The sequence below is a fragment of the Seriola dumerili genome, unplaced genomic scaffold (assembly GCF_002260705.1).
Source record: "Seriola dumerili isolate Sdu_G_001 unplaced genomic scaffold, Sdu_1.0 BDQW01000478.1, whole genome shotgun sequence".
Lineage (NCBI taxonomy): Eukaryota > Metazoa > Chordata > Actinopteri > Carangiformes > Carangidae > Seriola > Seriola dumerili.
The window spans coordinates 5,991,230-6,005,806 of record NW_019174733.1 but is presented as its reverse complement, the minus strand read 5'-3'; the positions used below and the strand labels follow the sequence as shown (position 1 = coordinate 6,005,806).

Below are 14,577 nucleotides of genomic sequence, written 5' to 3'. Positions count from 1 at the left end.
AGAGATTTGAATCTGTTTCAAGATAGTGAAGGATGAATAGTTTCATCTGGGGGAAACAGTAGTGTAGTTATGACAAACATATCCAACAAACAGCATTATTCCTTGTGCTTCCTTGTCACAGTCATTTCACCTGTGTACATCTTTTTCTTATCTTTTGCATTGTTTCCTCTATTGTTCACTCATGCAAGCCATATATTGTAGGTAGATGCTGCTAGGTGCCAGGAGACAAGTGCCCATCTCTCCACAACTCCTTACATCCATCCACCATCTCTATTTTATCAGAGCATAAATGATACCATGAGCCCCCCTGAGCTTACCTTGCTAACTCTAACTCTGTAACTGCATCAACTTAATTACACTAGAAAAATATAATAATGGTTAAAATGTGGAAGCTATGAATTCAGCAGTGGAAAATCACACACCATAAGTACCAGGATTATTAAGCAGAGCTGTAATCTGTCCATCCTGCGGGGCTGGGAATGGATGGAATAGACAGATCGCTGACTGGGAGACCTCAGGCAAGATGGAGGCAAATCTGTCGGCTACAACTGTTGTCACCCCAGCCAAGTGTGCCCTGGGACACTGGCCTACATACACACACTACGGCTGGAGGACAGGGAACGAAAGGGAGAGCACCAGCCCTCTGTCTTCCATTCACCATCCACTTTGTACCTGATTCTGGGTTCATCTGTTCTTGCCTTCCCTCTCATGCAGTACATGCATAAAACCACCTCTTCAAATTATGCATGTATCGGTTTGTTTATGGAACAACTTGAAATGTTCTGAAAAAAAATCCCTGGCTGTCTCCGGTGGTGTTGGTTAAAAAGGATATAGTAACAAGTTTACCAGGGGTTTCCTTCATTTTAGTGGGTTGTACTGCATGTTACTGGATTGTGGTCGCAGTGAGCATGGATCTTGTACATCCTCTGTGTATGTGTGTGTGTGTGTGTGTATGTGTGTGTGTGTATGTATGTATGTGTGTATATGTGTGTGTGTGTGTGTGTGTGTCATCTGGTCAACTTTGTGCCTTCACACATCCCTGCTGTGAGGGTGGCACCATCAGTGACTCTACACTGTGCCCACTGCCCAGTAGGCACAGCTTTCATCCAACATGACAGAACCTCTCTCTGCTCTTCTTTTCCCCTCATTTCTCTCTTTTACCTCGCTCACTCTCTTTTACCTGATTGATCTGTCCTTTTATCTTTTCATCCTCTTCATTTTTTTTATCCTTCATATAGCTGCTCTTTGTTCTCTTTTTTGTCTCTTGTCTTCAATCCATCCCTTTCTCTCTGTTGCCCTTTGTGGGCACAACACTGCCAAGCAGTGCCTTGTAGGTAGTAGGACACTGCCCCCATCTGCAGATTTTATCTGGATGATCAAAAAGACAGGCGCAAGAGATAGGAGGGACGAGGATAAGACTGGAGCAATGTAGCAGCTGAGTGGAGATGTGGAAGATACATGAAGAATTATGGTAGAGAAGAGAGTGAGTTAAGGACGGCGTTATATAAGCAGTGGACAGGAAACATGCATCTGGCACTGGATGTGAGGCTTTGCCATCAGCTATTGAAGGAATGCCGTCTATGAAATCAGTTATGCTGGTCCACTTTTGGCGCTATGTTTATGTTCCATGACATCTGAGAGAAACCTCAAACAAAATAAACAATTGCAGTGTTAGTTTTTAGTGCTTCCACACATCATTGAAATAATAAGAAGCAGTGTTGCTGTTTATTGTCTCTGGTGTAATCATTATCATAAGCAATCATAAAATGAAGACAATCCATATAGCTTGCGATGTTAACTTTAAAAAAAAAAAAGCCTTTGCATTTTTCAAAGAGATGAACATACTTCAAAAGGCCTGTTGCTCAATTACAGCTTGATGTTAATAATTATGCCCATTGTCAAATACCATAGTTTCATATATGCATATTCATGTGCTCATCATTCAAACCGAAGCGCTGTGTGAAAAAGGTTGAAGGATGACACACGACCCTGACAGTGATGCTGTTTAATGCAGTCTGTTAGTAAGGAGATATAGGTAAAGACATGGCAGATTAAAGATGAAGAAGATGACACTAGAGGTGAGGCTGGAAATGGAAGGCAGGGCAAACAGACAAAGGTAGATGTAGCTGAGAATAAAAAAGTAGAGGAGATATGGAAATTATGTGGAGAAGAGGTTTTAGGAGTATCCAGAGGAAGTTTTTATTGCGAGACAAGTGAGTGGATGGCATAGAGGAGGGAGAGGGGAGCATAGGACAAAAAGCTGTGAGGCTAGTGATGGTGTGTATATAATGGCGGGCACCAGGTGGGCACAAGCCCCCCTACAGTGCCATCTCCAGCCCTAGTCCCCCCCCGCTGAGTTTAAAAAAGCCTCTCTTTGTTTTCCACCTCAATGACCACCTCTCCCTCACTAGGCATCTGATCTAATGGCCCAGGAGTACAGAGACAGAGGACAGGAGAGGAGATGAGTTTGCATAGGGTGTGGAAGAAATGAGGAAAAGAGGTGGGCAAGTAAGCAGATTCAGGAGGAGTTCACCAAAGATTATGAGGAGTGGGTTTGGAGAGAGATGGCGCATGTTCCTTCCTGTCAGTTGCCCCCAAGTTTATAACTGAGTGGGAGGGGTGAGGGGAATTTGAAACAACATCAGCTATGTCTCAGGTGTGAAGTGAATTCCAACACAGGTGGATTGTGCTCACACCAGGGGAGAACACTCCATGTGGTACAAAGTTTGAGTTTGCACACCTCTCTCTCTCAATGATTTGTTTTTTTCCTCATATAAAACTTTCTCTGTAATCTTTTTTTTTTTTTTTTTTCTATTAGAAAAATTGACATGCGTTGCATCCAGATTTACTATTGAACACCACCTCGAAATGCACTTGTATGTTTGTAAACATGCAAATATTTTTTTTAATTCAATAATTTTTTCCTGTCACAATCTTATTATTTAATATATTACATTATACAGTATTTGTTGATATGTTTATATCAAAATTTTCATATCGTCTAACATGTATGATACACGCAAATGTAATGAGAAGTAACTTTAAACTGTTATCCTGATTGAAATAATTAATTTTCGGCAGTCGTTTACCTTCTCAGCTGAAATTGATTTGACCCCCAGCTCTACCACATATGCTACCCACAACTATTTCTGTAGGGCACAGATTTGACACTGACGTTGCGTCCTGGGTTTCTGGATTGGGTCAGCAGGGGAGCATATTGTACGTATGCTGTGTGTTTATTTTTAAAAATCACAGATGCCTGTGCTGCCAGTCCGCTCTTCCTATGTTAAGACCACCAATCATCTGTGCCAATTAAGACTTTTAAACTTCTCTCGCTCTGTTTTCAGAGCAGATAGATGATGACAGAGGCCAATCAGCAGCTAATTACTTCAATCCAGAGCTGTTTTTTTTCTGAGCGAATTTGTGCTTTAACAGCAAATGTTTGTTTCTGTGAGGGTCATGTGTATTTATAACTGTCTGTTATATATGCATGCATTTATTCATATGCATGAGAGAGTTAAAAACAGCTTTTAAGATGTGCATATTTCAAGAGTGTTATTGTCCATAGTGTGTGTGTGTGTCTGTGTGTGTGTGTTGTGGGGGAGCATATTTCTTTTTTTTTTTTCTTCTTTTTTTTTGCTAATTTAACATTTGCAGTTTTCTGTTTTTCGGGCACAATTGGCTCGCCACTGACCTTGGTGGCGGTGGGGGGGCTTTAGCGCTCCTTGAAGAAGAAAAGAGGCTTGGGCCGCCCGCTGTAAACAAAGTTGACTTGCCGACAGATGGATTGAATGACAGAGAGGCTAACTGAGCCAGGAATGGGCCTGGCAGCATCGCACTGAGCAGAGAGAGAGGGAGGGAGAGAGAGAGAGAGAGCGAAAGAGAGAGATAAAGGGGGGGGGGGGAAGAGGTGGCCAACAGGAGAGGAGGTGTGAACAGGTGCAGGGCCGCTGAAGGAAGAACCAGCAGATGGAGAGAGACACAGCCAGTTTAGTTACAGGAAAAAAAGGGTGGGAGGGAAAAGAGGAGGGAGCAGGGAGAGATGGAAACAGCAGAAAAAAAAAGATCGGAGCAGAGATGAGAACGCTCTGGACGGATAGATAGACAGATATTGTAGATGGAAATATGGGCTGGGCAGAGAGCAAACGAACAGTGAGGCTACATCAGGCTACATCTGCGTTTGATGTGTTTCTTTCATAAGGTAGAGCGGCGAGATGAAGAGAGGGGAGCAGAGTGATTGACTTACATCACCCCAAGGTTTAATAAAAATGTGCTAAAACACATCGAGGTGCGTGAGAAAAAATTGTGTGACACCGTGTGTCGCCTGCTACACAAAACAATTCAGATGTTTATTGTACGCAGCATCGCTGATATGCAGCACAGCAAATGTTCAATATGTCACTTTATTTTCTCGTCTATTGTTGGCAGTATCGGTTAGACAGGCCTGCACGAGGCCTCTGTCTCACCATCTCTCAGTCGCACACATGAAAAAAGCACACTCACACATAAGCAGGAATCATATTTGTAGTTCTGCATATCAAACTGTTGAATATTAATGTTGTCTGATTGATGCAGTCCATCATAAATAGCTGTGGATCCACTGGAATTCCTCCACAAGAATGAATCATCAGGGGTGTCACCATTTTGAGCAGTTGAGATGCGAGCAAATAGCAAACAGTTGTAATTTTATAGTACAGTGTCAGTAACATTGTGTCAACATCAAAGTCAAATAATAGCTTTGGGCGCATCAGTTTTCATAATTGGTTTGAATACTTTTTTTTTTTTTTAAATCTACGTATATAGTTAAATGTATCAGTTTAATTTCAAATGTATCTTAAAAAAATACAATCAAGAGTGTTTCTATTTCTGTTGATACTGTTAATTAGATCTTAGATGAAAGCAGGTGAAGATATGACAGGTAATTCACAAATCTGTAAAAGTCTGATACTTTATAAAAGACTAATTTAAAATGATTTGATATTTAAAATGTAAAGAAGATGATAGAGTTATCGACTCAAACACTGTCACAGTATAACTTATTGGTATAGACGGTCCTCTATAACAGAAACAGTATTATTCATATGCCTCTCGTTTCTCCATCTCCTCCTCATCTCTTTGCAATGATCATCAGTGTCTTACAACAATCGGTCTCATTTGTTGCGAACAAAGCTTGTGTGTTTGTATTTTTGCGCTAAAGGCCGGGTTCACAATCTGTTCACCTGTATGGTAATTCCACACCTGTTATTTTGCAGCACAGGGTCATTGCAGAGCATAAATATCAATATGCATTTATTTCCGGAATTGTTCGCTTTAGTTTTCCATTAGTTTTCATGTTTAGAATATATAGACATTATTTATCTTTACTCCTTTACCTTGGTTTTGGTAACTGAATGCTTCCAAAAAGTAACTAAACTTTGAACAGAGCGTCATCAGTCACATTGATGTTTTTTTCATATTTGAAATTACAACAAAATATAGTTGTATATTTTGTGTATTTTACATGTACGCGAAGATTTGCCCTTATTATTTGTGTGTTTACGAACACACAGCTACCTGTGTATGTGACTTCAGTTTGTATGTATGTGTATCTCTGAGTGATATTGTGTTTACAGGGAGAGAATATAGTCTTCTTTACTTTAGTCCAAGCAGCGGTCAGTGGTGTCTGGCGTTGGCAAATGTCTTCTGTTCCTCCAAGTCCACCGTCTGACTCCAATTTGTGCTCGTTCTCTGATAAACCGCGGCATTTGGTGGTTCTGGCGTGGGATGCCGGCTGCACCATGGGGTGCTGCAAACTCCGCGCTTGGTCAGGCCCTGGCACCCCACATCTAATGGGCAACAGCTTGAATAGTGCCCACTTAGGCAGGCAGTGCGGACTGGGCCCCCTCTTCTTCCTCACCACTCCAGCCATCTAGCCAGCCAGCCACCGCCTCTGCCACCTCCCACTTACCCAGCAGCCACTGTACCTGGCCGCAGCCCCAGAGCCATTCCAGCCTACCTTAGGCCCCTGGCCCATGCAGCTCTCGCCATACTTATCAAGCTGTCCTACAGCGCATCAGGCCAGGCATATACAAACAGGCCCAGCCATCCTCTAACTGAATATTCAGTCTATTGCCTCCTAGGCCCAAACAAGAGTTCCTGCCACAGGCAGCAACCCAGAGCCCATTCACCAATTAGCTGGAAGGCAGATTATTGTCCAGGGAGAATTATCCAGCTCCAGCCCCACACATTCAGCCTCTGCTCTACCCGTCGCCCTTAACGCTTGCTCCAGGGCTTGGCTCTCCACTGATGTCTCTCCTTTGCTTTCTCTTTTTTATGCTTTAATTTGACAGTGCTCATCAGCAGCCATTTTGTGAGAGCATTTTGCAAATAAACATGTTAGATTTGATTGGGAATACAAAATGGCGTAGGGGAAGGAACCGCCTAACTTATCCTGATCTTCAGTTTGAACTTGACCCTCAGTGAGGCTCTCAGGCCTTTGAAACAGGATATGAACTCTGAGGCCTGATGAATTAAACCAACACTTAAAATCACAGTCATGGTCGTCCTCATGCAGAAATGAAGGCCTAGAGTCTGTTCCGTTCTCTTTTGAACAAGTTTGTTAGGACTTACTTAAAATGTAGGTTCAGTAGATCAGCAAGACCAAACAGATGCCAAATGTGTAACGCTCTGTCTTTTTGCTTTTCTATCTTCTGTTTTTTTTTTTTTTTTTTTTTTTTTTTTTTTTTTTTTTTTTGTCACACTCCTCTTCCTCACCACCACTCTATTGCTGACTGCTGGAACTTTCTGGCGGTCTGTCTGATGCTAATTGGTGGGTAAACAGGTCTGGTGAGAGTCCCCCCCACCCCACCCACCCACCCCCCAGTCGCACACAAACACTCACACATAGACATACACAAATACACACGGCCCCCTGGAACCTCTTGCAGGACCAAATGGCTGGCAACGCCTGCCCGCCATCTCCCGCTGAGCCCTGGTGTGCGCTTTGGTGGCTCAGGCTGCTGTTCAAGCCCAGCGGGGGTTCATTCACTCACTCTCTCACACACACACACACACACACACACACACACACACACACACACATACATACACACACTCATACGCGTACAGACACACACAGTCTCCTTGTGTCCCCTGCACACCCGCCACCCGCTTTCACACCCCAGACAGCAGGACAGCAGGAGAACACACACACACACGAAGGAACAGACAGACGCGGTCACTTTAGAGATGCAGGCCAAGCACTGTAGGGGAGAAAAGTTTTCACTTAAACTGGAGAATTCTCTCTTCATTAGCGCCTTTGGACTTCAGGAAGAGTTCTGTTTATTTGTTCGATTTTTCTGTCTTTGTAGTTTTTCTCTTCTTTCCTTCTTTGTCTGTTCCTCTGTTGTTTGGATACGTTTGGACTTAGTTGAGTTAGAAAGTTTGGTTCAAACAGGAGTAAAATGCAGTGTTGTTCAAAGGCAGCGGGGATTAGCACCTTAACTTGCATCTTACCTGCTCAGTTTTGATATTGAGACGAATGAAAGCGGAGATTAAACCGATTTTATCGCTACCAAATATGTCTAAGAACGGTGTTTACTAGGAAGGAAGTCATGCAGTTATTTATATGTAGACCTTCTATAAGGACAAATATCATGTACAAAGTAGATATTACTGATCAACTGAGAGTAGTAGATGCACACCTAGATTGAAAGTTGTACAGTAAATGCACAGGATGACATTTAGCTTAAGCAAAGAATGACCACAGCACAGACCTTTTCTTGTCTCATTGTGTTCAGAAATGTATCCTTGACTTTTATTCAATCAGAGGGTGAAGCTTTCCGTCTGGACTGGTCTGTAATGGAGCTGTGTGTGTGTGTGTGTGTGTTTTGTAGACAGCTGCAGTATCACTCAGGGGTCTTCAAGCTGACAGTGGCCTGACACTTCTACCCCCTGAGTCTTATCTGTCATTCTCCTTTCTGTCCTCTCTTTAATTCTCTTGTTGGACAGTGTGTGTTCTCCTCCTGCTTTCTGCCTCACCTCTGTGTTTCATCTATCAGTTTTTCTTTTTCGCATCACTGATATCCTCCACCTCCCTATCTTGTACCAGAAACAGGAGCCAAGTATGGCTGAATTTACTTATCTATCAGCTGCTGAACCATATATATATATATATATATATATATATATGTATGTATGTGTGTGTGTGTGTGTGTGTTCTGAACAGGTCACTGGTATTTGCCTGATAACTGTCCCTGATCACAGTGAAGATGCACACTTGCGTATTTGAGTGTCATCCAAGGCATTTCATTTCACTCTCAGCTTGCACATTTCATTTTGAGAGTGATTATTAAATGCACTGCTTTCACAGCTGCTCATATACAGTATATGACGTTTTTATGTAGTAGTCTGTTTAATTAGAAGCCACTTATAGACACAATCTGTGATTTGGACACCCCTACCAACAAAACAAGACTGGAATCTGCTGTCACTCTAGGATTGATTGACATGTCTTTAAGTGCACTGACTGAACAGTAAAGTGATTATTAGTTTGTTTACATCAGTGTTGTTTTCTTAACAGGGGTTGAAAAAAAACCAAACAGATTCTATAATTATGTATCCAAATACACCTCAAATTTACATGATAAAATAAATATGGTTAAGACAGAAGTTGTAGCTGGCGGTATGTGGAAATGTTTTTCATGCTCCACCACTAGCAGAACATGAGTAATCAGTCTCAAGCACACACTAACATTTAGTGACACTATCTGGATGAAAACCGATTTTACCCGTACTGTAGGTAGCCAAGCAATGCTACTTTTGTGTGAAACAAATATGCCAATCTTAATAGAAAATATGGAGAAATCATCTTTATAGTGAACGGACAGATTAGTGATCAGCCGAGATGGATTTGTAACAGAGATCAGTTCATCCCCGCTGTTTATTATAAGAACGGTTGTGGTTTGTTTCCCCAGACAGGATAGAGAGAGCGCAGAACGGGCTCACGAGGAGGAAATGACATCTGCAACCCTCTCAGCACGGGAAAGGGAGAGAGAGCTGACTGCGTTGTTGGAGCAAACAGAGGCGCAACACCAGCAGAGAGGTGAGTGCTTCCATCCACAGCAGCAGCACTGGGCTTGGCTTCAACAGTGGTCTTGCCTAAAAATACTGTCCACTCGTCCTAGATCACTGTCTCTTCCCCACCTCTCTGACTTTATCAAATATAGCTCACCTGTTTGTCCTCTGAGTATCTCTCAAGACCCATATTTCCTTTGCCCTCCATATTGTTTTCATCAGCATACTGACCTTTTAATTTAGATTCTTGTGTGATGGAGCCTCACACTGGGTGTTCACTGTATGTGGCTGCATCACGACATCAGCTCTGTCACGTCTCTTTTGTCATTTGACTGTTCACTGAGGCATTTCAGAGGTAGACCATTTTCAAATAGTCTGTCCTTCAGCAGCCACATTTTGTTTCCAGTTGTTTAGCCAACATTTTGCATTTTATAAACTTATTGAATACACATTTGCAGCTCATTTATGATAAACAAGCTAATAGATAGTTTGTTGGTTTAATTACTGTTTTATCTTAATTTTCTATTTGTATTTCCTGAACAGTGTGTATTCACGGAAGGAAAATCCTTATATTCCGTCTCCTGCCAGACAGACTTTGTGGTGGAAGAGACATAAACAAAGAAGAAATGGTAGTTTTGTATGTATGATAAGACAAATTCTATAATTAATGAAATGCACCACTACACATTAAATTAATGTGACGTGGCATTAAATATGAGTAAGTGCATTTCAGTCCACTGAGATGTTTCAGTTATGTCTCTGGTGGCCATTGGCACAACAGCTAGAATGACAACAGATCGTGTCTGGAAGCCATGATGGAGCCACATCCGGGGGATACTAGGGGTCAGACTTGTCAAAGAGGGGCAATAAAAGGTTTTCAGTGGAGATCCACACACCAATGAGAGAGAGCTTCTTCACACGGCTGCATAGCAAAAAGTTCTCATATTTGCATATCAGTAGGTTTATTGTATGCAGTTGCAGCACACAGGCATGTTAGCTGTCTTACATAGATGGGAGGGTGATGTAAGCAGAGGAGAATAAAGCCGAACTCAATAGGATGAAGCATGCAGAGTCAGAATATCCAGAACTGCAAGGAGCAAAACGGCGACAACAGAGTTGATCAGGGTCAGCTACAGAATCACAGCCCTTGAGCTGGGACTGTGTCTCTTCCTCAAGGACGCTTCAGCAGGGAGGATCTTTGCTGGAACAGGGTCTTGAACCTGCATCTTCCAGTTGAAGAATGGTTTTTCCATCTCACTGTGCCACCTTGCTAACCTCCATCACAACATGACCAGAGTGGGAGGGGATGGACAGGAACACAAATCATCTGAGCTGAACAAGACTGAGCTGAAGTGACCTCAAAAGAGCAGAACAGAAGCCACAAGAGGAGAGGAGAGAATAGCAGGGCAGAGCAGAGGGAAGGTGATGGGAGCAGTGCAGAGAGACCCAGCTCAGAGCTCCCTGTCTGCCTGCACAGCAGAGCTGCTGCTGCTAGCACATCTGTTGCACCATCTGGACGCCCCCCCCCCGCACCCACCACCCACCCTCAACTACTCTCTCTCTCCTTCCCTCCCTTCTCCTGTCTTTTTATTTACCTGTGGTTAACTTCAACAAACAGGGAGCCTGCTGGTAAGCAGAACAAAGATGGAGGGTATAGAGGGAGGAATGGATGGAGGGAGGGAAGGGGGGTGGGGATAAACAAAGGGTCTGTTTCTGGCGCGTGTCGGCAGCACACATGTTGTCTAAAGAGAGCTGACATCAGAGCACAGCAGGAAACTGTGGATGGGGAGGGGATGGAGGGGTGGACGTCCTTTAGTAGCTCGCATCACTTCCTCTCCCCGTGCAACCCAACAGACGAGCTGGATAATTAGCTTTCTTGCTCTCCAAATCCCGCCTCTCTGTCCATCCGTTTGTCCTTCCATCCATCCGTCCCCCTCTCCCTTCTTCTCCGCTCCCTCCCACCTTTTTTCTGAATTTTTTTTTTCATGTTTCTTTTTTGAGTAAATGCGTACAGAGCAGCCTCTAGATGATATCAGATATTTGTTTCTCTCCGTCCCTCCCTCCCCTGCCATGCCTCTTCCCTCCCTCATTTTTCCTCTGTTTGTTTCCAGTGCCAGTTCTGCTGTGTTTCTGTGTCCCAGGGTTCTTTTTGGACTACGCATGGCCAGACGCATTCAAAGCCTGTTCCGCTAATTAGCATTCTTCATGCAACTTTTCCAGCACTGACCAAACTTTGTTGAGTGTACGTGTGTGTACACGTCTGCGAGTTTGTGTATTTTAGTTTCCACTCTCTGCCCTCAATGCATTATCTATGGCAGTGATTTAAGGACGGTGACTGTATAGAATAAAAAAAGGTTAGTAGTAACCTACTTTGAAGGTACAATGTGCAGCCTGTAAAAACAGAATAATAATACATTCATTGGCCTTTACACCTCTCCCAGTCATAATCACCTTCTTTGTATTTTAATTGCATTTCTGTAACACATAGATGACAAAAGTCAAATTTCCTGCAGGTAAATTGTTTGCATCATAGCGCAGAGATCTACCATCATGGCTCCTCTACCTTTTTTTTCTATCTTTCTTTTCCCCCCAATATCTACTGTATGCAAAAAAAAAAACAAAACTCTTCACAAGTCTGAGTTACTTTTCAAAGACTGCAAGTCCTTGGTGTTTTTGGTTTCGGTTGACTGTAACAGAATGCTGGAGCAGGTGGATCATTGCCTCAATCCAAACGGCAGCCATTGTTATTTTAAAAGAGCAGACATATGTTGGAGAGCGGAACGTGGATCATTTCAAAGGAATGATGAAAGCCCAGTGTTGGATTGTTCAGAAAGAGGCCCCCATGAGCGGTTGAGGACGTGGCAGGAAGGGTGGAAAGGAGAAAGAAAGCGCTTTCAAACAACAGTCCCCTCTCTTTCTCCATCTCGTTTTACCCCACTCACACACTTTATATTTCCATTCTCCATTCTCTGTACTTCTGTTTCTCTCTGTACATCTCCTCCTGTTATTTGAACTGTTTTGATTCTAATGCGAATGTTGACAAAAGCATTTTTTGGGAGTCCATTCAAAGAGACATATGTATCTTGCTTTTGCTGCAGGATTTGTTACAATAGATTTAATTGCTCAGCTCAACGTAGACGTGTTCCTCTGGTATGTGAGGCTGTTTGGCTGGCGTGCTCTTGTATTATATGTATTCACAGACACGCACAGTAACATCAGCCTTTTTTCTCCTGAAATGTAACTTAAGTTAAATGAAAGCATAAACAAAACAAAATCCTGGGTCAGTGAAGTAACCTAAAATTTTGAATTTCATTTGGCAATTAAAAAAATGTCAAAAAACAGACACATTCTGTATGCTACACTGAAATGAAGAGGTAGTGTATAACCTCAAACTCAAGCTCGTTCTGCAACTGACTCTGATATTTGAATTTGAAATAAAATGATAATTCAAACGTTTTTGTTTTTTTTCTCCTCCTTTTTTCTCCTAAAATATGCATATCAGAAAGGATCACACAAATCTTAGTCACAGTTTTGGTCTTCACATTGTGACAAAGAAACTCTGGCGCTTCATTACAGCTCTGAAGTATACTGCAACTGATAAATCTCATTTTAAAGTGTTATTTAACTTTTCTGTGTGATGTCAGATTTTGTTTGTGCACGGATTCCCTGTGTGGGCTTGTGAACAGTCATCCACCAATGTTTTCTGCCCAAGTACTTTACAATTTAATTCACTTGGTTTTCTTATACCAAAAATCTGAATTACAAATATAAATATAATTTTTCCTTCTTTCTCCTTATGTTAATGCCCATTACAGTATCTTGAAACTTGCAACACACTAAATATAAAGTCTCATTTTTGTCAGACTTTTTGTTTTGTGGTTATTTCATTATGCCAAGTTTGAGCCGACACTTCTCACTCTTATTGTCTTACAATTGTGCTTGTTTCAGTAGGAACGGCAGTTAATTTCAAGATATTACTGATGAGAAGCAAGAAGAGTAAACAACTGCGACACAGTTTCAGAAGAAGTTGAAGTATCGTAAGGTTTCGACATTAAGCTTAAAAACAGCATGTTTAGGTGTTAAGTTTGAAGTAGTTAGTTGGGATTGGCTCAGTTTTGTTTGGGTCAGGATTTACTAGAGTAAAAGATGAACATAGTACATGTAGTAAACAACACAGTAAATGGTTATGGGAAATGAACATAGACAGTAATATACTGTGTCTATGACTCAAAATGACACAGATGCTCTTAGCAGTTATTGATGCTGAAACCAGATTACACTTTCTAATAATTGACGGTTTAAAAATATCTGCTATTAAATTAAGTGTTAGGAGCGTCTGCATATACGCTAATCAAGGGTTGATTATTAGGGTGGTAGATGGTGGTGTCCTCTGACAACAGATCCTCGAGGCAGCTTGTTGAGTTTGACGACGTCTGAACTTCAGTGTGAGCGTGAATTGCTTGAATCTCTATCAGTTTCTGTGCAGCTAGGATCTCTGAAAGCTACACGGATTCACCTGCGATGGTTAACCCCCACCGTCACTGAAGCTTTTCCCATGACTGATTGCAGTTGGAGAGCTGGATGGTCTGCTGAGTTCCCAGAATTCCCTGATTAGGAAGCTGAAGGAGGAATGCTGCAAACTGGCGGCCAAACTAGAAGAGCTGACAGAGAACAGCAGGTCAGTGTTTTCTGTTTCATTCTGTCATCACATTTCCTCTTTGTTTGTACATTCACTCAATTATGCTTTTATTTTGTTCCACTTTCTGACTCAGTGGTTGACATCCTGACTTATTCATTTGTCTATTTTCCCATGAAAACGTTTTCATATGGTTAGTCAAAATGTACTTGTGTAGAAACACACAGCTCCTCTCTTCCATTGGTTTATCCCCCTGATCTGTTGGACATCCATGTCATCATTTCATGAAGTATCATCTATTCAGGCAGTTTGGACAGAGCATTTCAACATACTACATACTGCTTTCCAGTCTGACCTGTTTTCTTGTTAACCTGATGCTACAGTAGTCACAGCAGGCCTGCACAGCTCTCCATCTGGGCTGCCTGTGTGTTTTTGTGTGTGTATGTGCATGTGTGTGTGTATGTATGTATGAGAGTGACCCTGGGCCCAGTGTCCTGTCAGCTGTTGGAGCTGTGCTGCACATTAGTCACATGACAGCCCCCAATCTGGCCCTGCCAGACCGCACTGGCCTCACCAGCCACAGGACACGTGCACACAACATACACACTGAAATACACTGTATTTTCCTACGGATGGACATCAGCAGTATACACATATATGTACACAGTATTTACTACCTCCTTTTAATGTGTCTTTAAGCCTAGGATTTCACATACATGCTGACACAATGCTACGAAGTGTTTGTGTGTGTCATGTAGTTAAGCAGCAGTGTGGTGTTGGTGTGTTTGGTGCCTTGGGCTGTTTGAGCTCCTGGAGTCTAAGCCTAGTGTAGCGGTTAAAGTCCTGCTGGATGGTCTCAGTCAGGCTGAGTGAGGTTACACTGAGAC

At 42.4% G+C, this 14,577-nt stretch overlaps 1 protein-coding gene across 7 annotated transcripts in view; it reads left to right on the top strand.

Annotated features, from left to right (window-relative positions):
* Window positions 1-14,577, top strand: part of sdccag8 (serologically defined colon cancer antigen 8) — a 69,193-nt gene that overhangs the window by 13,448 nt on the left and 41,168 nt on the right. For all 7 annotated transcript variants that reach the window (XM_022763843.1, XM_022763842.1, XM_022763837.1 and 4 more), the window contains 2 exons: window positions 8,955-9,082; window positions 13,624-13,732. In XM_022763843.1, the coding sequence (XP_022619564.1) occupies window positions 8,955-9,082; window positions 13,624-13,732 (237 nt within the window). The remainder of the gene's footprint in view (window positions 1-8,954; window positions 9,083-13,623; window positions 13,733-14,577) is intronic.